The 22,412-nt window shown below is 42.5% G+C and overlaps 1 protein-coding gene and 1 pseudogene across 1 annotated transcript in view; both read right to left on the reverse strand.

The window, feature by feature from the left end:
* Positions 1–22,412, reverse strand: part of CACNA2D4 (calcium voltage-gated channel auxiliary subunit alpha2delta 4) — a 116,453-nt gene that overhangs the window by 68,299 nt on the left and 25,742 nt on the right. Inside the window, exons 14-18 of the mRNA XM_019711256.3 lie at positions 21,987–22,064; positions 21,126–21,206; positions 20,489–20,563; positions 17,500–17,586; positions 16,884–16,955 (exon numbers count right to left, since the gene is read on the reverse strand). Coding sequence (XP_019566815.3) covers positions 16,884–16,955; positions 17,500–17,586; positions 20,489–20,563; positions 21,126–21,206; positions 21,987–22,064 — 393 coding nt within the window. The remainder of the gene's footprint in view (positions 1–16,883; positions 16,956–17,499; positions 17,587–20,488; positions 20,564–21,125; positions 21,207–21,986; positions 22,065–22,412) is intronic.
* On the reverse strand, positions 407–1,778 carry LOC109434419 (large ribosomal subunit protein eL6-like; annotated as a pseudogene).

A 22,412-nucleotide genomic window follows, 5' to 3' on the forward strand; every position in this document is an offset into this window, starting at 1 on the left:
GTGGACATACTTTCATTTCTCTTGATAAATACCTAGGAATAGAGTTGCTGGGTTGTATGCTAAATGTATGTTTGCTTTTATTAAAAACTGCCAAACAATTTCCCTAAGTTGTTTTATTATACTTCAACCAGCAATGTACAAATTCCAATTTCTCTACATCTTTGTTAGCATTTGGTGTTATCAGTCTTTTAAACTTCAGCCATTGTAGAAGGTGTGAAATGGGACTTCATTGTGGTTTTAGTTTGTGTTTCTCCATTGAGTGAGAGCTGAGTATCTTTTCATGTGCTTATTGGTCATGTGTGTTTGTGAAGTGTCCGCTCAAGTATTTTGACCATTTTTATTGGGTTGTTAGTCCTTTTGTTAATAATTTGTAGGAGTTCTTTATATATTCTGGGTACAATCTGTACCTTGGTTTTTCATTTTCTAAATGGTGACTTTTTTGTTGTTGTTAACAGATCAGGCATTTAATTAGGTTCTTCGTAATTAATTTGGAACACCAGTTTGTGAGGATAAACCCCATCTGTGAGAGCAAACACAGAGCAGAGGTAGCCCTGGAGCTGAGGAACAGCTTCGGTTTTTGGCAGAATTTGCAAGTCCATGGCTTTCTGATCAACCTTGCGCTGCTCTGTAATCTGTATTTCTCTTTCTCTGTGTGGAAGATCTTCCCCTCCTGGTGTCTGGGTTTATGCAGGCTTCTTCTTCTTGAAGTAAGCAGCGGTGAGATGTTTGGGGATTTTCACACCACTGATATCAATTTTGGTGGAGGTGGTGATGACAAATTTCTGGTGTGTTCTACGCAGCGGAACTCGATGCAGGGACAGAGGTCCAGTCACAAGTAGCCATTGCTCAGCTGCTTCAGGAAAACCACCCTCTTGCCTCTGTGGCACCAGTGAGGATCATACTGGCCCCAAGTTTTCTCAGGTGCTGACTGAAGGGCTTCTTGCCATGACTCAGCAGCTTTCAAGGCACATCTGCAGTAGGATAATATCTAGGCATTTTGTAAAGTTTAACCACTCGGATGCAACCATTCTTGTCTCCACCAACTGGTTTTGTGACAGTAGCAAGAATCTTCTCCTTTTTCTTTTCAATCCTCGCTTTAGCTGCTGAATACTTCCTCTTGTACATAGCCTTTTGGGAACACATAGCCTATTGGGAATATCCACTGATTCCTCTGACCAGGACAGGGGATTGGCTGCAGTGGGGCTTCCCCTGCTTAGGCATTTTGGCCTGGAGGTTACCCAGAAGGGTAACCTTGCACCAGCGTCAGCTTTTTTGGCTTCAGGTTTCTTCTCCTTAGTGTCCGGCTTCTCAGCTTTTTCACCCGCCATCTTGCAAGATGGGGAAGAGCTCTTAATGGTGACTTTTGATGTGCAGAACTTTTTGCTTTTGATGAAGTCTACTTTATCAAATTTTATTTTGTGTTTAGTGCTTTTTGTGTTTGTCTAAAAAAAATCTTTGCATAATCTCAGGTTGTGAAGATTTTCTCCTATGTTTTCTTGTAGAAGCTTTATAGTATTTGCTTTTACATTGAGGGCTATGATCCATCTCAAATTAATTTTTGTGTATGTTGTGAATGGCTCAGAGTTTATTTTTTTCATACACTTATTCAGTTGTTCTAGCACCATTTGTTAAAAAGACTTCCCTTTCACCGTTGATTTACTAGTGTCTTTATTGAAAATCATTGACCATGTGAGTTTATTTCTGGATTCTCAATCCCTTTGTCTATTCTTATGTGAATACTACCTTGGTTAGTTACAATAGCTTTATAGTTAGTTTTAAAATCAGGTAGTGTGAATCATCCAAATTTATTATTCTTTTTCAAGGTATTTTTGGTCATTTTAGGCTCTTTGCATTTTCATATAGATTTCAGAATCACCTTCTTCTATTCACCTTCTTCTATATCTAGAAGAAGTCTATTCAAATTTTGATTGGGATTGTGTTGGAACTATAGATCAATTTGGAGAGAATGGATATCTTAACAATATTGATCTCACAATTCATAAACATGGTTATATCTTTCTCTGTATTTAATATTTTCTTTGAAAATGTTCCTGCAATGCTCTGTCATTTTAAATTATTAAATTTAAATACATATATACAAACATGTATGTAAATTTATACCTAAGTATTTTATGTTGTTTTATGCTATTGAAATTGGAATTTAAAAATAATTTCAATTTTCCAGTCAAGATGGCAGGGTAGGTAAATGCTGTGCTTGCTTCCTCTGATGACCACATCAAAATTACAAATAAACTACAGAACAACCATCACTGAGAATTGTCTGAGGTCTAGCTGAATAGGAGTCCTGTGACTAAGGACATACGGAAGAAGCCACCCTGAGACTGGGAGAAGGGTTGGAGACCCAGAGGAGCAAGGGGTCCCAGCCCCACACAGGCTCCCCAGCCCAGGGTTTCAGTGGTGAGAAGAGGAGTTGCCACAACTTCTGGCTATGAAAACCAGCAGAAATTGTGGCTGGAGTCCCAAGTGTTCCTTTTAAAGTGTCCGCACACATACTTACTCACTGATGGACTCACTTGCTCTGAGCTCCAGCTCTGGGGCAGCAGCTTGAAAGGTGCCAGGGAAATCCAGGGAGGAGCTGAGTTGTCTGGCCTTAGGGCAAGGGCGGGAGGGACACTTCTCTCCCAGACAGGAGTACTGGTGGAAGCCATTTTTCCTTTGACAGCCTTCCTCCCTCCCAGCATGAAGATACAGACAGCCACCATTCCTGAGTCTCAACTTGGCTAACATCAATTGACCCACCTGATGATTCACTGAGACCCTGCCCCACCCAACGTGTGGGCCCCACCAAAGCTGCTTCCAGTGGCTATTCCACACAAATGGCCTGTCTTGGCTCATGCTGCTGACTTTCCTAAAAATCTCTCAAAGGTTCACAAACCTCAAACAAGTAGCATCTGGCTTCAGCGTGACCCACAGCTCTTTTTTTCTTTCAATTACAGTTGATATACAATATTATATTGGTTTCAGGTATACAGCATAGTGATTAGACATTTATATAACTTACAAAATGATCACCCCGATAAATCTAGTACGTAGTTGACACCGTACATAGTTACTACATTATTCACTATATTCCTTATGCTATATTTTACATCCCCATGACTATTTTGTAACTGCAAGTTTGTACTTCCTAATCCTTTCCCCTTTTTGCCACCCCCCCAAACCACTGCCCATCTGGCAAACATCAAAATGTTCTCTGTATCTATGAGTTTGTTTCTGTTTGGTTTGTTTGTTTATTTATTTTGTTCTTTAGATTCCACATGTAAGTGAAATCATATGGCATTTGTCTTTCTCTGTCTGACGCTCCACTCAGCACAATACCCTCCAGGTCCATCCATGCATGCTGCCGCAGATGGCAGGATTTCATTCTTTTTTATGGCTAATATTCCATTGTATATATGTACCACCTTTTCTTTATCCATTTATCCACTGATAGACAGCCAGTTTGTCTCCATATCATGGCTATTGCAAATAATGCTGCACTGAACATATGGATACACATGTCCTTTTGAGGTGTGTTTTGGGTTTCTTCGGATAAATACCCAGAAGTGGGGTTACTGGGTCCTTCTTTGTCTCTTGATATAGCCTTTGTTTTAAAGTCTATTTTGTTTATTATAAGTATTGCTACTGCAGCTTTTTTCTTCCCATTTGCATGAAATGTCTTTTTCCATCCCTTTACTTTCAGTCTCTGTGTGTCTTTAAATCTAAAGTGAGTCTCTTGTATCATATGTAAGGGTCTTGTTTTCTTATCAATTCAGACCTCCCTCCCACCATGTCTTTTGATTGGAGCATTTAATCCATTTACATTTAAAGTAATTGTTGATAGGTATGTAGCTATTATCATTTTATTATTCATATATTTGATTTCTCCTCCTCCTCCTCCTTTTTCTTCTTCTTCTTCTTCTTCTTCTTCTTCTTCTTCTTCTTCTTCTTCTTCTTCTTCTTCTTCTTCTTCTTCTTCTTCTTCTTCTTCTTCTTCTTCTTCTTCAGGAAATCCCTCTAACATTCCTTGTAATACTGGTTTGGTGGTGATGAACTCCTTTAGCTTTTTCTTGTCTGGGAAGCTCCTTATCTGTCCTTCAATTCTAAATGACAGCTTTGCTGGGTAAATTAATCTTGGTTGTAGGTCGTTGCTTTTCATCACTTGGAATATTTCCTGCCACTCCCTTCTTGCCTGCAAAGTTTCTGTTGAGAAATCAGCTGCCAGTCTTATGGGGGTTCCCTTGTAGGTAACTAACTGCTTTTGTCTTGCTGCTTTTAAGATTCTCTCTTTGCTTTTAACCTTTGCCATTTTAATTATGATGTGTCTTGGTGTGGGCCTCTTTGGGTTCATCATGTTTGGGATTCTCTGCACTTCCTGGGCTTCTATGTCTATTTCCTTCACCAGGTTAGGGAAGTTTTGAATCATTATTTCTTCAAAGAGGTTTTCAGTTCCTTGCTCTCTCCCTTCTCCTTCTGGTACCCCTATGATGAGAATATTGGTGTGCTTGATGTTGTCCCAGAGGCCCCTTAAACTATCTTCATTTCTTTGGATTATTTTTTCTTTTTGCTGTTTTGATTGGGTGTTTTATGTACCTCAATTTCTAAATCACTGATTTGGTCCTCTGCTTCATCTAATCTTCTGTTGATTCCCTCAATGTATACTTTTTTTTTTGTAATAAGTTAAAGTTTATTGGGATGACAATTGTTAGTAAAGTTACATAGATTTGAGGTGTGCAACTCTGTATTATGTCATCTATAAATCACATTGTGTGCTCACCACCCAGAGTCAGTTCTCCTTCCATCACCATATATTTGATCCCCCTTACCCTCATCTCCCACCCTCCTCCCTCCTTACCCTCTGGTAACCACTAAACTATTGTCTGTGTCTATGAGTTTTTGTTTCTCATTTGTTTGTCTTGTTCTTTTGTTGTTTTTGGTTTATATACCACATATCAGTGAAATCATATGGTTCTCTGCTTTTTCTGTCTGACTTATTTCGCTTAGCATTATAATCTCAAGATCCATCCATGTTGCCACAAATGATACTATTTCATCTTTTGTTACTGTCAAATAGTATTCCATTGTGTATATATACCACAACTTCTTTATTCATTCATCTATTGAAGGACATTTTGGTTGTTTCCATGTCTTGGCCACTGTAAATAAAGCTGCAATGAACATTGGAGCACACATGTCTTTATGGATAAATGTTTTCAGATTTTTTGGGTAGATACCCAGGAGAGGGATTGTTGTGTCATATGGCAATTATATTCTTAATTTTTTGAGGAACCTTCACACTGCCTTTCATAGCAGCTGCACCAACTGACATTCCCAAAAACAGTGTATGAGGGTTCCTTTTTCTCCACAGCCTCTCCAACACTTGTTACTATTTGTCTTGTTGATGATAGCCATTCTAACTGGGGTGAGGTGATATCTCATTGTGATTTTTATTTGCATTTCTCTGACGATTAGTAATGTTGAGCATTTTTTCATATGTCTATTTGCAATTTGTATGTCCTCTTTGGAGAAATGTCTGTTCAAGTCCTCTGCCCATTTTTCAATTGGGTTGTTTGTTTTTTGTTGTTGAGTTCATGAGTTCCTTGTATATTTTGGATATTAGCCCCTTATCGGAGGCACTGTTTGCAAAAATCTTCTCCCATTCAGTTGGTTGCCTCTTTATTTTGTCGATGGTTTCTTTAGCTGTGCAGAAGCTTTTAAGTTTTATATAGTCCCATTAATTTATTTTAGCTTTTACTCCCCTTGCCTTGGGAGTCAAATTCATAAAATGCTCTTTGAACCCAAGGTCCATAAGTTTAGTACCTATGTTTTCTTCCATGCAGTTTATGTTTCAGGTTTTATGCTTAGGTCTTTGATCAATTTTGAATTAATTTTGGTACATGGTGACAGATAGCAGTCCAGTCTCATTCTTTTGCACCTGGCTTTCCAATTCTCCCAACACCATTTATAGAAGAGGCTGTCTTTTCTCCATTGTATGTTTTTTGCTTCTTTGTCAAAAATTATCTGTCCATATTTATGTGGGTTTATTTCTGGGTTCTCAGTTCTATTCCATTGGTCTGTGTGTCTATTTTTCTGCCAATAGCATGCTGTTTTGATTATTGTAGCCCTGTAGTACAAGCTAAAGTCAGGGAGTGTGACACCTCCAGCATTGTTCTTTTTTCTTAGGATTGCTTTGGCTCTTCTGGGTCTTTGTGTTTCTATACAAATCTGAAGATTTTTTGTTCTATTTGTTTAAAAAATACCATTGGGGTTTTGATGGGGATTGCATTAAATCTGTATATTGCTTTGGGTAATACAGTCATTTTAACTGTGTTGATTCTTCCAATCCATGAGCATGGAATGCTTTCCATTTCTTTGTGTATTCTTCAATTTCTTTTAAAAATGTCTTATACTTTTTAGCATATAGGTCTTTCACATCCTTGGTTAAGTTTATTCCTAGGTATTGTATTATATTATATTTTGTTGCAATTGCAAAAAGAATTGGTTTTTCTAATTTCTTTTTCTGAGATTTCATTGTTAGTATATAGGAATGCAATAGACTTTTGTACGTTGATTTTGTAGCTGGCAACTTTACTGTATTCATTGATTGTTTCTAATAGCTTTTGGTGGAGTCTTTAGGGTTTTCTATATATAGCATCATGTCATCTGCAAAGAGCGACAATTTAACTTCTTCATTCCCAATCTGGACGCCTTTTACAGTGGTACCTCGGTTTTCGAACATAATCCATTCTGGAGACCGTTCGAGTTCTGAAACGTTCGAAAACCGAGGCACAGTTTCCCCTTAGAAAATAATGCAAAATGGATTAATCCGTTCCAGACCTTTAAAATTAACCCCTAAAACTGCAAATTAGGATGAATTTTACTATCTAATGATACCATAGATCCATAAAATTTATGGCATTTGTAAAGTGAAATGTTTGTCAATGGAGACGTTCGAAAACCAAGGTACCACTGGATTTCTCTCTCTTGCCTGATTGCTCTGGCGAGAACTTCCAACGCTATATTGAAAAGCAGAGATGGTAGGGGACAGCCCTGTCATGTTCCTGAATGTAGACCAATGGGTTTCAGTTTTTCACCATTAATTATTATATTAGCTGAGGGTTTGTGATATATGGCGTTTATTATGTTAAGGTATTTTCCTTCTATACCTATTTTATTAAGGGTTTTGATCACAAATGGATGTTGTATCTTGTCAAATGCTTTCTCTACATCAATTGATATAATCATATGATTTTTGGCCTTTATTTTGTTTATGTGATGGATTGCATATGTTGAACCATCCTTGTGCCCCGGGGATGAACCCCACTTGGTCGTGATGAATAATCTTTTTAATGCATTGTTGCATTCAATTTGCTAGAATTTTGTTTAGGATTTTTGCATCTGTATTCATCAGGGATATTGGTCTGTAGTTTTCTTTATTTGTGTTGTCCTTACCAGGTTTTGGTATCAGGGTAATGTTGGCCTCATAAAATGAGTTAGGGAGTACTGTCTCTTCTTCAATTTTTTGGAAGAGTTTGAGCAGGATTGGTATTAGATCCTCTTTGAAGGTTTGGTAGAATTCACTAGTGAAGCCATCTGGTCTCGGACTTTTGCTTTTGGGAAGGTTTTGGATGACTGATTCAATTTCCTTACTGGTGATCAGCCTATTTAGATTTTCCAGTTCGTGATTCAGCCTAGGAAGGCTATATGTTTCTAAGAACTTGACCATTTCTTTTAGGTTATTGAGTTTGGTGGCATGTAGTCCTTCATATTATTCTTGGATGAGCCTTTGTGTTTCTGTGGCATCCATGATAACGCTCCGTCTTTCATTTCTGATTTTGTTTATTAGTGTCTTTTCTCTTTTTATCTTAGTGAGTCTAGCCAAGGGTTTGTCAATTTTATTAATCTTTTCAAAGAACCAGCTCGTTGTCACATTAAGTTTTTCTATTGTCTTTTTGTTCTCTATTTCATTTAGTTCTGCTCTGATTTTTATTATTGCCTTTCTTCTGCTGACTTTGGGTTTCATTTGTTCTTCTTTTCCTAGTTCTTTAAGGTGTAATGTGAGATTATTTATGTGGGATTTTCTTGTTTCTTGAGATAGGCCTGTAATGATATAAATTTCCCTCTTAAAACTGCTTTTGCTGCATCCCAAAAATTTTGGTAGGATGCATTTTCATTCTCATTTCTATGTATCTTTGATCTCTCCTCTTATTTCTTCTTTGACCCCATCGTTCTTTAAAAGTATGTTGTTCAGTCTCCACATATTTGTGTTTTCTCCTCCTTTCTTTTTGCAGTTGATATCCAATTTCAAAGTCTTGTGATCAGAGAATACGCTTGGTGTGATTTCAATCTTCTTAAATTTGCTGAGGCTAGTTTTATGTCCCAATATATAGTCTATCCTTGAGAATGTTCCATGTACGCTAGAAAAAAATGTATAGTCTGATGTTCTAGGATGAAGTGCTCTATAAATGTCAATTATGTCTATTTCATCTACTATGTCATTTAGGGCTGCCATTTCTTTATTTATTTTCTGTTTGGATGATCTATCCATAGCTGTCAATGATGTATTTATGTCCCCTAGTATAATTGTGTTTTCATCAATATCTCCCTTTAGTTCTGTTAGTAGTTGCTTGGTATATTTCGGTGCTCCCTGATTGGGGCATAAATATTGATGACTGTTATGTCTTCTTGTCGCATAGTCCCCTTCACCATTATGAAATGTCCATCTTAGTCTCTTGTTACCTTTTTCACCCTGAAGTCTGTTTCATCTGATATCATTATGGCTACACCTGGTTTTCTCCGGATACCAATTGCTTGAGTGTCAATTACCATGCTTTCACTTTGAGTCTATGTTTGATCTTGTAGCTGAGATGTGTCTCTTGGAGGCAGCATATGGTTGAGTTTAGTTTTTTGATCCAATCTGCTACTCTGTGCCTTTCTATTGGTGAGTTCAGTCCATTTACATTTAGGGTGATTATTGATATGTGAGGATTTCCTATCATTGTATGTTTGGTTTTCTGGTAAGACTGTGTCTCCATTGTTTCTTTGCCTTTTTGTTGTTGTCTATTATTTCTGTGTGGTGGTATTCTATGATTTTTCCCTCTATTTCTTCTTTTATTACATTATATATTTCAGTTCTGGATTTTTTTTTTTTTGAGTGGTTAGCATTAAGTTTATGTAAAAGAAAGTTTGATATTTAGAGTATTCCATTTTCTTCAGCATGCTTACTTTCTCCATTCCCATATTCCGGTTCAGGCCTTTAGTCTCTCCCCTTTTATGTTTTGGTTGTCACAAATTATCCCTATTTATGCTGGTCAAATAGCCTCCTACAGTATTTCTTGTAGTGCAGGTTGTATGTTAGAAAATTCCCTCAGCTTCTGTATGTCTGGAAAGGTCTTTATTCCTCCTTCATATCTAAAGGATATCTTTGCTGGATATATTATTCTTGGCTCATAATTTCTCTCTTTCAATAGTTTGAATATTTGGTTCCAGTCCCTCCTGGCTTGCATAGTTTCTGCTGAAAAATCTGATGATAATCTAATGGGCTTTCCTTTGTAGGCTACCATCTTCTTTTCCCTGGCTGCCTTGAGGATTCTTTCTTTGTCGTTGATTTTAGACAGCTTCAATACAATGTGCCTTGGAGAAGGCCTGTTGGGATTGATGTAATTAGGTGTTGTATTTGCTTCTTGGATTCGAAGACCCAGTTCTTTCCACAAGTTTGGGACGTTCTTGTTGACCATTTGTTTGAATATATTCTCTGTTCCCTTCTCTCTTTCTTCTCCTTCTGCTATGCCCATTATTCTTATATTGCTCTTTCTGATGGAGTCAGAAAGTTCTTGTAGAGTTCTTTCATTTCTTTTAAGTCTCAAGTCTCTTTCTTCTTCCATCTGTGTCATTTCCAGGTTTCTATCTTCGATGTCACTGATTCTTTCCTCCATCTGGTCAACTCTACTACCTAAGCTGGCTATTTCATTCTTAATTTCTCTATTGAGTTCTTAATCTCCAGAAATTGTATTTGTTTCTTTTAAAAAATTTCAATCTCTTTGGTAAAATGTTCATTTTGTTCTTTGATTGTGTTTCTGAGTTCATTAAACTGCCTGTCTGTGTTTTCTTGCATCTCACTGAGTTTTTTAAGAACTAGAATCTTGAATTCTCTGTCATTTAAGTCACATATTTCCATATCTTTAAGTTCATTTTCTGGAGACTTTTCATTTTCTTCCTGAGCTGTCTTGTTATCTTGGTTATTCATGGTAATTAGTGATTTATTATTTCTCTTCCTAGACATCTACAGGAGTGGGTTCTGCAACAGGTTGATAAAAAGAGGTCTTTCTTTTGTTTTCCAGTATGTGTTGGTAGAATGTTTTATTTTCTCTCCGGTGCAGCCTTTTATTCTCTCTCACACTAGTATTATATTTTCTCTGCACTATTCCGCCTTCTCACACAATGGGGGGATTCCCTGGGAGACGGCTTCTCCTCTGTGAACAGTTTGCCTGGGTCATAGTCCTTGTGGGGATGCAGAGAGCTTCTGAACTTCCAAAGCTCTTCCTGCACCAGATTCAGAGCCCGTATGTTTCAGCAGTTCTGTTTACTCCTGCAGGGATCTGCCCAGATAGGTGGGGCCAGGGGTGGGGTGAGTTGTGAGAGGTGGCCCAGAGCAATGGCGGCGACCACCACCACAGCCAGTGCTGCTTCCATAGCTTCCTCCCCTTTTCTGGAACTAGTTGGGCTGCGAATTTGTGTCTGTGGTCCACAGTTCTCAGGACAGCAAATATTCTGTTCTTTTGATCTGACACCGCTACTGTTTCGCTTCTAGCACCGGGCAGGTGGGGGCGGGGCGAGCTCTGGGAGGGGGGGAGGGGGCGGCTAGTCTCAGTGCCTAAGGCTCCGTTCTCTGCTCGGCAGTGCGGGCTTAAACCACCGTTTTCAGCCTTCTTCCTTCAGTCTTTTCTCCGAGGCCTCTGCTGTGAGCATTGGGTTCAGCCGTGTTATATGCTGTCCCCTCAGCCCTGTGGGCCATAAGCGGGGCCCTAGCAGTCCGAGTTCTTCCCTCTCCCGCAGCTGCGGTAGTTCCGGGAAGCCGCGAGCTCGGAGCACTGAGCTGGGTCTGTGTCCTGTGCCTGTTCGCGCGAGTCGCCCACCTGTAGGTGAATTCAGTAGTGGGCCTCTTCGTCTTGCCTGTCTGCTGTGCAGGGAGTCCTTTGTGGAGTTTAGTTGTTCGATTTGTTGTAAATTCCAGTGGAGATTTACAGAGGCTCACCTCACCCCGCCATTTTATGACGTCATCCTCAATGTATTCTTTTTTTAGTTGTTGTATTCTTCATTTCTGACTGTTTCTTTTTTACTTTTTCTATCTCAGTTTTATGTTTCCTATCTCTTTGTTGAAGTTTTCACTGAGATCATTGAGCATTCTTATAATCAGTGTTGTGAACTCTGTGTCTGGTAGACTGTTTGTCTGCATTTATTTAGTTCTTTTTCTGGAGTTTTATTCTGTTCTTTCATTTGAGACATGTTTTTCCTCCCCCCCTATTTTGACTGTCTCCTTGTGTTTGTTTCTATTTATTAGTTAGAGGTGCTTCGTCTCCTAGTGTTAGTAGAGTGGCCATGTGTAGTAGGTGTCTTGTGGGGCCCAATGGCACAGTCTCCCGGTCACCTGAGCCTGGTGCTCCAGATATGTCCCTTGTGCCAGTCGTGTGTGCCCTGTTGTAGTTGAACCTTGGTTGCTGTTTGCATATCAGTGGGAGGGACTGACCCTCAGGCTGATAGGTTATGAGGACTGGGTGTGACTTTAATGGAGGAGCTGTGGTGCAGGACCTGACTACAGAGCAGGATTTGCTTTAGCAGATCTCTGGTGCCTGCCCAGTCTGCCCTTTGGGTGTGCCAATTATGGAAGCAGCTGGGTGGTGCTCTGGCTTGGTCTGAAGTTGGCCAGCAAGCATGCTGGCCCTGGGAGGGGCTCCACCACAGGCCAAGTCCAGCAGCCACATTTGCCCTGCCCAGGGTCACCTGGCATGAGCCACAGAATGATAAGAAGATGTCTTCCATCCATGCTGGGCTTGCAGGTACCTGGGAGAGGCCAAGCCACCAACCAAGGCCAGCTGCCTGTAGCTTCTTTTAGACTCTTCCTTTATCTTCGATTTTTCAGCAGGTGTACTATGATTTACCCAGGTGCAGCTTTCTTTTTCTTTTTCTCCTGCTTGGGGTTTGCTGATATTCTTACATCTGTTGGTTGATGTTTTTCCTCCAAATTCAGGATATTTGGTGCATTATTTTTTCCAAACACTTGTTTTCTGCTCCACTCATTCTCCTTTCTTATGGGATTCCAAAAATGTAGGTTAGACCACAGGTAACTGAGGATAATTTGTTTCAAAAACTATTTTCTGTTCTTCAGATCGGTTTATTTATATTTGTCTGTCTTCAAATTCACTGCCCACTTTTTCTCCAATCTGCTCTTAAGCCCATCTAGTAAAAATTTCATTTCAGATATTGTGCTCCTCAGTTTTAGAAATTCCATTTGGTTCTTTTGGTGGTTTTATATTGTGTCAAATTAACAAAGCTGGAACTACACTTCCAGACATGCTTTCCTGTGTGGTTGCAAGTTAGAGTTGGCCAAAAGAGGAGTTTTCATGAGATTTGTAAGACAGAAGTGAAGCAGCAACTGTCACATGCTAAAGGTAAGTACCAGGCACTTGCATCTTGCTCTGAGTTCACCTTCTTGTCCTGGGGCAACAGCCAGAATCAAAGCTTCCTCAGCTGCCAGTGCATCTCCTCCTTCGGTTACTCTGAGATCTGAGCCCAGTGGCTGTAGCTCCACGAGAAGGGCACTGGCTCCTTCTGCAGGTCACCGCCATCATGTGGTTGGAAGTAGTGAGACAGGTATAGAGCTTAGTTTTCCCTCATGGGTTTCAGTTTGTTCTTGCTTTCCCCCACATGTCATCTAGCTAACCTTCCCAACTGCTGGCCCTGTTGACCTATGATGACTTCAAGCCCACCACTGGATGCAGACACACCAGCCTTCCATAGAATTCTTCACCAGCTCCCACAATTTCAGGTCTAACCCCTAGAATAAAATCCTATATTCATATCATTTGTAGTGATTCTATTTCTATGATCAAACCCTAATCATTTTTTTCTGCTGAGATTCTCCATCTATTCATTTATTATGACCATCTTTATAAAATCCTTGTGCATGTTTATCATATCTGTTTTAAAGTTCTTCTTATAATTCCAACAACTAAGTCATCTCTGGGTCAGTTTTAAGACTGATTTTTCTCTTAATTATGTATCACATTTTCTTGTTTCTGCGCATCTGATGATGTTTATTGTATATTCGATATTGTGAAGAGTAGGTTGGAGACACATTGTCCTCCTCTGAAGAGCATTGATTTTTAATCAGCAGATAAATGGTTGGCTGGTCACCTTGAGCTTATGGGGGACTGGATTTACATTTTTGTTAGGGTGGTTCTGTGTCAACTTTGTCTTTAGATGCAGGGTGAATCCCTGGGTCTTGACACATAGTCTTTACTCCTAAAGTGTAGCTGTTCTGTGCTTTCAAAGGAAATTCTTAGGTGTTTATTAAGCCTCTCTACCTTGGTGTGACTCAGACTCCAAATTTTACTACCACAGGCAGCAGCTAAATTCCCCTTCAACTCGTTTCTACCTCCTTTTGGTCATTTTCATGTGCCTTTAAGCTTTTTTTTTTTTTTTTTTTTTATGTTTTGTCCAGATTTATAATTGTCATCTGCTGGAGAGGTAGCCTGATGCATGCTGGTCCTTCACGACTGAAATCAGAGCTTTGAGCTCATCTTGTAAGACTGAAGCAAAAGGAAGCGAGCAGGAGGGGATGGGGTGTCCCTGAATCCTATTAATCCTATTAACAGAGAGAGAGCTGCAGAGGTTTGGAGGATGAAAGTAAAGATAGCTTCCCTTTGTTGGAAAAGAAAATTGTGTGTGTGTGTGTGAGTGTGTGTGTGTGTGTGTGTGTGTACACCATGCACCCGGGTCAGCATGGTTAGCCTGGAAGAACATGAAGGCTAGTAAAGACACCATGTCTCCCTCTTCCTCCCCACTGCTAATTATTTGGTCCAAACTATCAAACAACATGGAAATGATTTAAAAAAGGGGAGGCGGAGTCCTGGATAATATGCTCCAGGATACTCTGCTTTTGTGATTTGTTTTTTTAAACATGTCCCAGGATATCTGACCAGGATGTTACTGATGGATTAGAAATTATGACTCCTGTTACAGGTCCACATTTTGGGGCAAACAGCCTCGTATCTAGGTGGAAAGTAGGAGGCCTGCAAGCCAAACCTAGACTCATTACAAATGTTGTATTTTAGACAGTGGCCCAGATTGTGTTTCTAACATGTTTGGAATTATTATAGTTGTACACATTTGAAAATGTGGATTCCTAGCTGTCTCCTTTAGATGGCACATGTACTCTCCCATTTGCCATAGTTCCCAGCATCCCTAGGGCTGAAGCTTGTCAGCTTCTCTCATTCTCACTTCTGAACATGGCCTATCCTGGCCTGATAGGTTTTTGAGTTTGTGACTCCTGCTCTAAATCAAGCTGGGGGTGCTGGTATTGTCTTTGGTAATGTCATCATAGTTGCCTGTCTGCAGTTTAGGGGAGAGGTAGAAAGGTCTGAATCGATCCACGGGAAATAAGGATGCTGTGAAATCCTGGGAGGACAGCAAAACAAGCTCCCACCTGCCTGGAGGATGGCTTGAATGATAACTGGTGTCGCTGCATGCTTGAAGAAAGCTTCCCTGGGCCTAGACCTGAAGACTGCTTCTAAGGAGGAACAAGCTTGGCGGGTGAGACACGCCACCAAGCTGGGATTGATTGCAGGCAAGAAAGCAATGGGACTGCCTGTGACTCTGTGAAAAAGGGAGGGCATGTAGGGAAGACAGAGCAGTTGGTAGTGAGCAAAATGGGACACCATCGGGAAGAGGGGCATTGTTATAGGTTAGAGGAGAGAGAGGCTGGATACCAGCACCAGAGTGGCCTTGTACCAGCACAATGTCCTGCACACAGTGCAGGTGCAGTAGCTTCTGGGCAGGGGTGTAGAGATGAAAGGTTAAAGGGGCAGAGTTTGATATGATGGGGTAGAGGGAGAGGAGAAGATGAGGAGTTTCAAACATAGAATAGAAATGCTATTCTGAAGAGACGTGGGAGATCATTAGCACCGGAACGAGCTGAGCACTCAGGCCCAGTCCTACGGAAAGGCCTATACAGTCGTGGTCAGGAGGGTGTGGCCTGGAACCAGATCCATGTGGGCTCTGCTGTTAACCATCTAGGTGACCCTGGGCAAGCTGTCAGCTTCTCTGCATTTCCTCATCTGTAACATGGGGTAAGACCGTACCTACTTCATAGGGTTGTGAGTGTTAAGGCAGTGACTACGTATTAAGTGCTTAGTCCCATTCTAATAAATGTTAGCTGCTGTTGTCAGTATTCATAGCACTCGCAGCAAGGCACAAACAACTGTGTGCTATAAAATGCCCATCATGGTCGTGACCGTTCCCACCAGCCCCTACCTCCTTCCTTTTGTGTAAGCACCCATGTGTCAGGAAGCGTTTGTTAAATTGACATTAAGCTGGACGGTTTATTAGCAGCAATGAACAAATTTTGAAGGGATGGGCAACATTTCAGGGGAAGTTCAGACTGCCTAGATCTGAGTAGGGCTCTCCCTTGGTGGCGTTGAGAGGTGTGAAGGCAGCGTGAGAAGGAAAGAACGGAAGACAAACTATACAACCTTCCTAAGTTAGCCTGAATTACATGTAGTCTAGCCATACTCAGATCTGTCTTAAAGTTACCGTATGCCGTGGGCATGTTACATTTTTCATTTTAGCATGAAAGCCACTCCTACCTTAACCGCTCTGGCAGGGCTGGGCTAGGCGAGAGCTCCCTGTGCATGTGAGTGGGAGTCTGGTTGGGATAAAGGCAGAGGCGCATGGAAGAAATCTCTATTCTTTCGGATCAGGAGAAACAGGTACTGAAATTGATGGCCTCACATCACTGGTATTACCCAGTCTGTCTACAGGAGGCTCTTCTCAGCCCAGAACGTAGAAAAAGCAGGCAGATGCCACAGAAATCATATATGGGTCCTAGTGAGACTCAGTCCATGCATCTCAAAGGACAATAAATGGCTTTTCCTCCAGTGTTTTCTTGTTTGGCTTCCGTGGAGGTCTGTGTTTGTGGGGGAACTTGGGTCTAATTGTTGCAGACAGACGCCTGTGTTCTTTTAGCTGAGGCAGATGGGCAACAGGCGGAGAAGGTGGGGGTGACTGTGAGGGGGGAGGTGACATTTGTAAATATGTCACGGGACAATGAAAATTCCCTGCAAATGCATTGGAACCTTTTAAATGAGCAGATGAAATAATCTTTCATAAACGATGTGGGTCTGTGAAGCGAGGACGGTGTCGGTGAGGGTGTTGGCTCCTGAGCATCCGTGGTTACAGGGGAGGAAAACCAGCCCCAGGGGAGAGCGATTATTTTCAACCTCGTCCCATACAACACGTGTTACAGGAGCTGCTAACAATTTGCAAAATTAACTGCCACTCTCCCCTTTTTCTTTATAAACAACAAAAGGGCTAAATGGCAGGCAGCAGAAGGAAGAAAGAAGAGTTATAAACGACTTGGACTAACCTACTGCGTCACTCAGTAGTCGCCAAAAAGCAAGCACTGATGTGAGCGCTAGCGCCTTGGCCAGATGCTTCTTCGGGGCTGACGCACACACTGAGGTCTGCGCTCTCATCAAGCTACAGCAAGCTCCCAAGTCTTAGGCTCGAATCCGGCTAAGTCCAAGCTCCTTGTCACCACCCAAAGCTCCACTGCAGCAATGCTGCCTCCTGGGCCCAGACCCGGCTCTTCCTCCCTAGGGCCTTACCCCTGTGTCCAGTGGCACCTTCACATCCATAGAGAGGGAGCCCGTCTCCCCATTGATCATGGCTGTTCTCAGCTTCAAGAGGAAAGATAATGGAGTTAATCTGTTGGCTCACACTGGAGGGTGGAAGGTATTGAGCTTTACTGACCAGATTGGAGGGGATTCCCCAGGAACACTTTGGGGTCTTCCGTCTTTCCTCTGAGCAAAACACCAGGAGGAAATAGAGACCTGATTCTAGGTTCCATTTAGCTTATAATTCTGGAAATTCACCAAGATAATGTTCCAAAGTGGACATAACATAGTGTCATTACCAAGACATAATTTCCTCTAGGATGAGCTACTGACACCAAAAGCCAGACTGAAAACATCACAGAACTCACTTTGTAGCTTATAGACATGAGCTCATGCAGCCTCCGTAATCCTTGCGATTTAGGAAGATACTGTTAAGTTTTTCTCATTATTGGAAGAATTGCCCATTATAGGAATTGCTTCTGGGTTTGAGCTTGGAAGTCTCCACTGAGAGGCATAGCGTGACCTCAGAGCTCACAGCCATGCGGCTGGCCCGTGTGCTGGCTGTAGAGCTAAACCAACCCCTCATTCTCCCACTTTCCCCACTCACGACTTCAGCTCGGTCTTCCCACTCCACTTCAGAGAGATCCACGCTGTTGTAGTTAGGTTTGGGTTTCAGTTTCTTTCCTTCTCTGTACTGGAGTGGGCAGGTCAGGAAAAAAAATACGCAGTTAACATAAGGCATCGCTCAAGTTTCATCTCTTTTACAAAGCCGTCTGGGTATATTCAGAAAAATCAAAGAATCTCAGTGATTCCTTAAGGTTATCTGGGCCACCTTTCCACCCAGTGCAGAGCTTCCCGGGTCAACGTTTGTGACAGATGGTCTCACAGCCTCTGAGTGAATATTTCCCATAACGAAGAGCTCTGTGTTTTTGAGTCAGTTTGTCACAGTTTGGACAGCTCTAATTGTTGGGAAGATTTCACCTCATACTGAGCTGAAATCTGCCTCCCTGGAACTTTCACGGTTGGACTTAGTTCTTTCCCTGGAGCTACACAGAACATCTTCCACTTGACAACCTTTGAGATTTCTGAAGGCGTTTGTCATTCCTAAGACTTCCCTTCTCCAAGTTAAACATTCCCAGTTTCCAGATGCCTCAACTCCCTCTGACTATGTTCTACTTGCAGTGTCACTCCCAAAATGGAGTGCTCAGGACAAAAGTAAATATCTCCAGTGGGGTCTGACCAGTGCGGTGTGGGGTGCAAATTGTGTGGACCAAATATCTTATGGCTCTGATGGCTGCTTCTGATTTTCCTGGGCTTCCAGGACAGCGACGCTGCCCTGACAGCACAGATTGAATTTTCAGTCCAATAAGTCCCCTGGGCCTTCCTCACGTGATGCACTGTTAAATTACATCTTTATAACCTTATGCTTGAGCACTGAATATTTTGCAGAACTTTCCATGCATCCCTAATATATTTCATCTTGTTAATTTCAGCCCATTGTTTTAGAAAAGTACTTTCTGAATGCTAATGTTCTCTCTTAAAGTATTAGCCATACCTTCCAGACTTTGTGGCATCTGCTTCTGTGTTTTCATTTTGTTGAAAGAATTTTTGAATGGGATAGAGCCACGGACAGACAGATGCTAAGTGCCTAATAATGACCTCTTTCCAGCTTGATGTAGAACCATTAATCAACACTTTGAATGTTATTATTATTTTCTGGCCCTGACTTCTCTCTCTCTCTCTCACCAAGAATTTACCTGCTATTAGGTCTGCACCACTTAGTAATAGATCAAATAAAGAAAGAGAATAGTTTTTCATCAGGGTAAAGTAAGAATCAGTCAGAAGGTTTCCTTTTAGGAGAATGAGGCCCCTGCAGATGCTTGAATGGGTGAAGCTCCCTATCATTGCGTGTCTTGCTTCTGCCAGTTTTTCCTTTTTCCAAGAACGCCGTATCCTTACGCCTTGCCTGTGCAGGAGATTTGTGGTAAATCTGCCACCACATTATTTCTCTTCCATGCTTCTCTTCCTCCCCTTGCCCTGCTTGGATGATGTTCCTCCTTGGCTTTATGGATTGGCTTCCTTTGAGGAAGGTGCGGCATTCCTTATTCATTGCCATTTCCTACCTCCTGACAACGCCTGCGAGATCTTCTCTAGCGCCTCATACTAGAACCATAATCCCACTTTGTTCATTAGTCACACTTTGGGCACTGACAGAGAAAGACTCCAGGCCAAAAGTGTGGCTCTTGACCCTCTTTCAATTTGTTACTAGGCATGCCCTCTATCATTTTTCTTTTTTAAACTTAACTTTTGTTCTCCTTAATACCTATCACACATCGATAGTGCTTTCTTTAGCGATTTGACTAAATTGGTTTTACCATATCTTTTGTTATATAATAATCTTTTACCATGATATTATCCTCTCATTGTTTCATTTGTGTAAGTCTATTTTTGTATAGTCTATTTCCTTAATTTGACTATAAACTTCTGTTTATAGCATTCTCAGAGCGTTATATGGTTAGGCACATAGTAGGTCCACAACATGCAGTGATCAGTTGAAGTCTTGTATTCATCTAGATTACATAGGTGGTGATAGATGGGCTTCTGACCAATGCCCCTTCAGTCTACAAGTCAGCTCCCGCATCAACACATTTATTATTTCTCTAGCGACTCATTTGTTAACACTGAGGGCGGTCACTGACCCGTTACGGTCAGATTCCCAGCAGAGTCTGAATTGGGAAGACAGAGCGCTTTCCAGTGTGTCCTTATCTCTTTCTACTCTGAACCTCTATAGCTTGCCTTAGGTAGCTCAGTCAGTTGCTTATGGACACAGTATTTATCTGAACCACATGTAATGGAATGTGACTTAGACTGATCTCTCCAAATGGCACCTGGGACAGATGAACCCCTTGTAAGGTCCTGGAAAGGTGCTCTGCAATTGTCCTCAGGGGCCTCTTCAATTCAGTATGAGACTGGCTGAGGGGAGAGGGTTATGATTCCTCTAGGACTCTAACTCCCCTCTCCCTGACTGCCAACAATCACACTGACAGGCGTGTCATTGTTGCCATGGAGAGCGGCCAAGTGCATGGCCAGAGGTGGGGCAGTAGGGAGCCCCTCACCCTGGAGGCAGAACTTTTAGATAACATGACGAAACTTTCTCCCTTGGCCATCTGCCATTCAGTTGATTGCATGTGAAAATGCCCGCCTCTCACCAGACAGCTCCTCTGACATTTTTATTGTTAACTCAACATTCACACCCCCTGGGAGATCTACTGATACCACTGTCAGACTCCGAGAGGGAGTGTGGAGCTACTGAGGCAGTGAGGGCAACATAAGTGGTTGTGTCCTACAGGGAAACTGCACACTTCATCACATGCGCTCCAGACTGTTCCTCAATTAGTTCATGTAGTTTTGCCTTGTCTCTCCTGCTGGATTATACATAGTTTGCAAACAGGAACCATGATTTAATTTATTTTTCTCAGGCTGCCCATTGGGTCCTTAAATGGAGTCCAGTGTATGTTCATTGCTTGAACTGTGTTTATGAACTACCCCAAATCCCAAAGAGTTAAGATCCCAAGACAAATAAGATCTGTACTTACCAGGGGTCGGAGGTCAGGATGTGAGAGGATGTAGCCATTGTTGGTGTTCAGAAAGGCATATCCATGCACTCCGAGCTACAGAGACAAGTGGAGGGGCATTAGACCTGCTGTTTGTGTTGGAGAACTGCAGGTAAGAAGGGGTTTGGGGTCACAGGGTGGTTAAAAGATGACAGTGCACAGCAGTGAGTTTTCAGATAGGAATATAAGTGAGCCAGTGCTGTGCTTCCAGCCATTAATTCTGCATTCCTTTGCAAATGCTACTGTTTACGGCAGCCATAATAATGTATACCTTTACCTGGTCTCTTCCCACCACACGCCCTAGGTCCTTTGATGATATAATCTCACTCGTTCTGAAACAGGATTGCAGGGCATGGAGGAGCAGATTGGGAAACTGAGGCACCAGGAAGGGAAAGATTTTGATAAAGTCTACAGAGCAAGTCAGAGCTGGTGGTGACAAAGGGCCCCAGGAGTCTAAGCCACTGCTCCCATTGTCAATACCTGCACTTCTCTGGGATTGGAAGGCAGGGCCCATCCCAGCTCTGGGCTTAGCTGCGCTGCCTGCAGGGAGGCTCTTCAGCCTGGCAGGGTGACTCCTGGGAGCCTGTGACCCCCATTCAAGGACCTGACCCAGGCTTACCTTGTACCGAGGTGCCAGCTTCATCAGCTCTCTCAGGGCCACATCAGAGCCCATCACCCCCAGGAGAATGCCGTGGGAACGCTGGAAGGGAGAACACTAGGGTCAGGGAGACCTGGCTTCCCTGAACGCAGGGTCAGACTGGACCTCGGCCTTCCCAGAGGCCGGAAGAGGAAGCCACATAGGCCTGGCATGGTCCTTCCCCTGCATTAGATTTCAGGCTGAGCGCCCTGGAATAAAATCTAGAACCTACCAGAGAGACTCCAGGAGTAATCTCAGCTGCTGGGAAGATTAATGTCCAAAATTAATATTTAAGCTGTAATATTTAAATGAAATACAAAGTTGAATGAAATATTAATCTTCATAGCAAAAACGGAAGGACTTTGATCCCCGGAACCCTAATCTATGAGTGCTCTGACACACACAGGGCCTATCGGGAAACATTTCCTGACCAGATGGAGGATGGAAGGCTCTAGAAATTCCCTCACCAGAGGCCTTTACAAGCAAGTTAGAGTCTATCCAAATTGGTAGGCGCTGTGTGGTTTTGCTGGAAGGCTGGCAGGCAACACTTTTAGTCTTATATCCCCAAGGCAGTGGCCCCAAGGGCAGAGCAGGGGGATAGCCCCAAGCCGGCTGAGCAGAATCGCTGGGGAGCTTGGGGGAGTCTGGACCAAGCCGCACCATTCACTGGCATCCCCTCCCAACCAAAAGATTCTGATGTGGCTAGTTGGGCACAGGGCCTCAGATCTGCATTTACAGCCCTCTCGCGGTGGCTGATGCCCAGCCAGGCCGAGGACCCTTGGTCTACAGGTGCCAGCGGTGGTTCTAATCCCTGTTGCAGTGACTCAGGAAGCAGCCACTCACGGTTTCATTCTTCTTGCTGAAGACTGGCATGGCCACCGTGGTGAGGAGCGTCAGGCTCTGTGCCTGTGAGCTGAAGAGCTGTCAGGAAGGACAGAGCCAAGGAGAGAGGGTCAGAGTGCACTGAATGGAGGACCCACAGTCACTGACATCAACTACCCAGGGTCACCTTCCAAGGGAGGAGGAAATCCCATATGAGGTTTCCCTTCCCTGCATGGGGACAGCTGGCAGAAAGGCTGGAGGAGCGAGGTGGGCTGTGGATGAGGACCAGGCCTACGCCACTCAGCAAGGGCAAGTCTCAGAATCACAGAGCCAACCGCCCAGCTCCCAAGCACACTCACTCAGTCCTCCTGGCTCAGATGAGTGTGAACAGGCCCATCGGGCATCCCAGAAACAAAGAGGTTTAGCACAGTAAGAGCTCTTCCAAAA

Source organism: Rhinolophus sinicus, chromosome 1 (genome assembly GCF_057876585.1).
Source record: "Rhinolophus sinicus isolate RSI-liver-muscle chromosome 1, RSI-T2T, whole genome shotgun sequence".
NCBI lineage: Eukaryota > Metazoa > Chordata > Mammalia > Chiroptera > Rhinolophidae > Rhinolophus > Rhinolophus sinicus.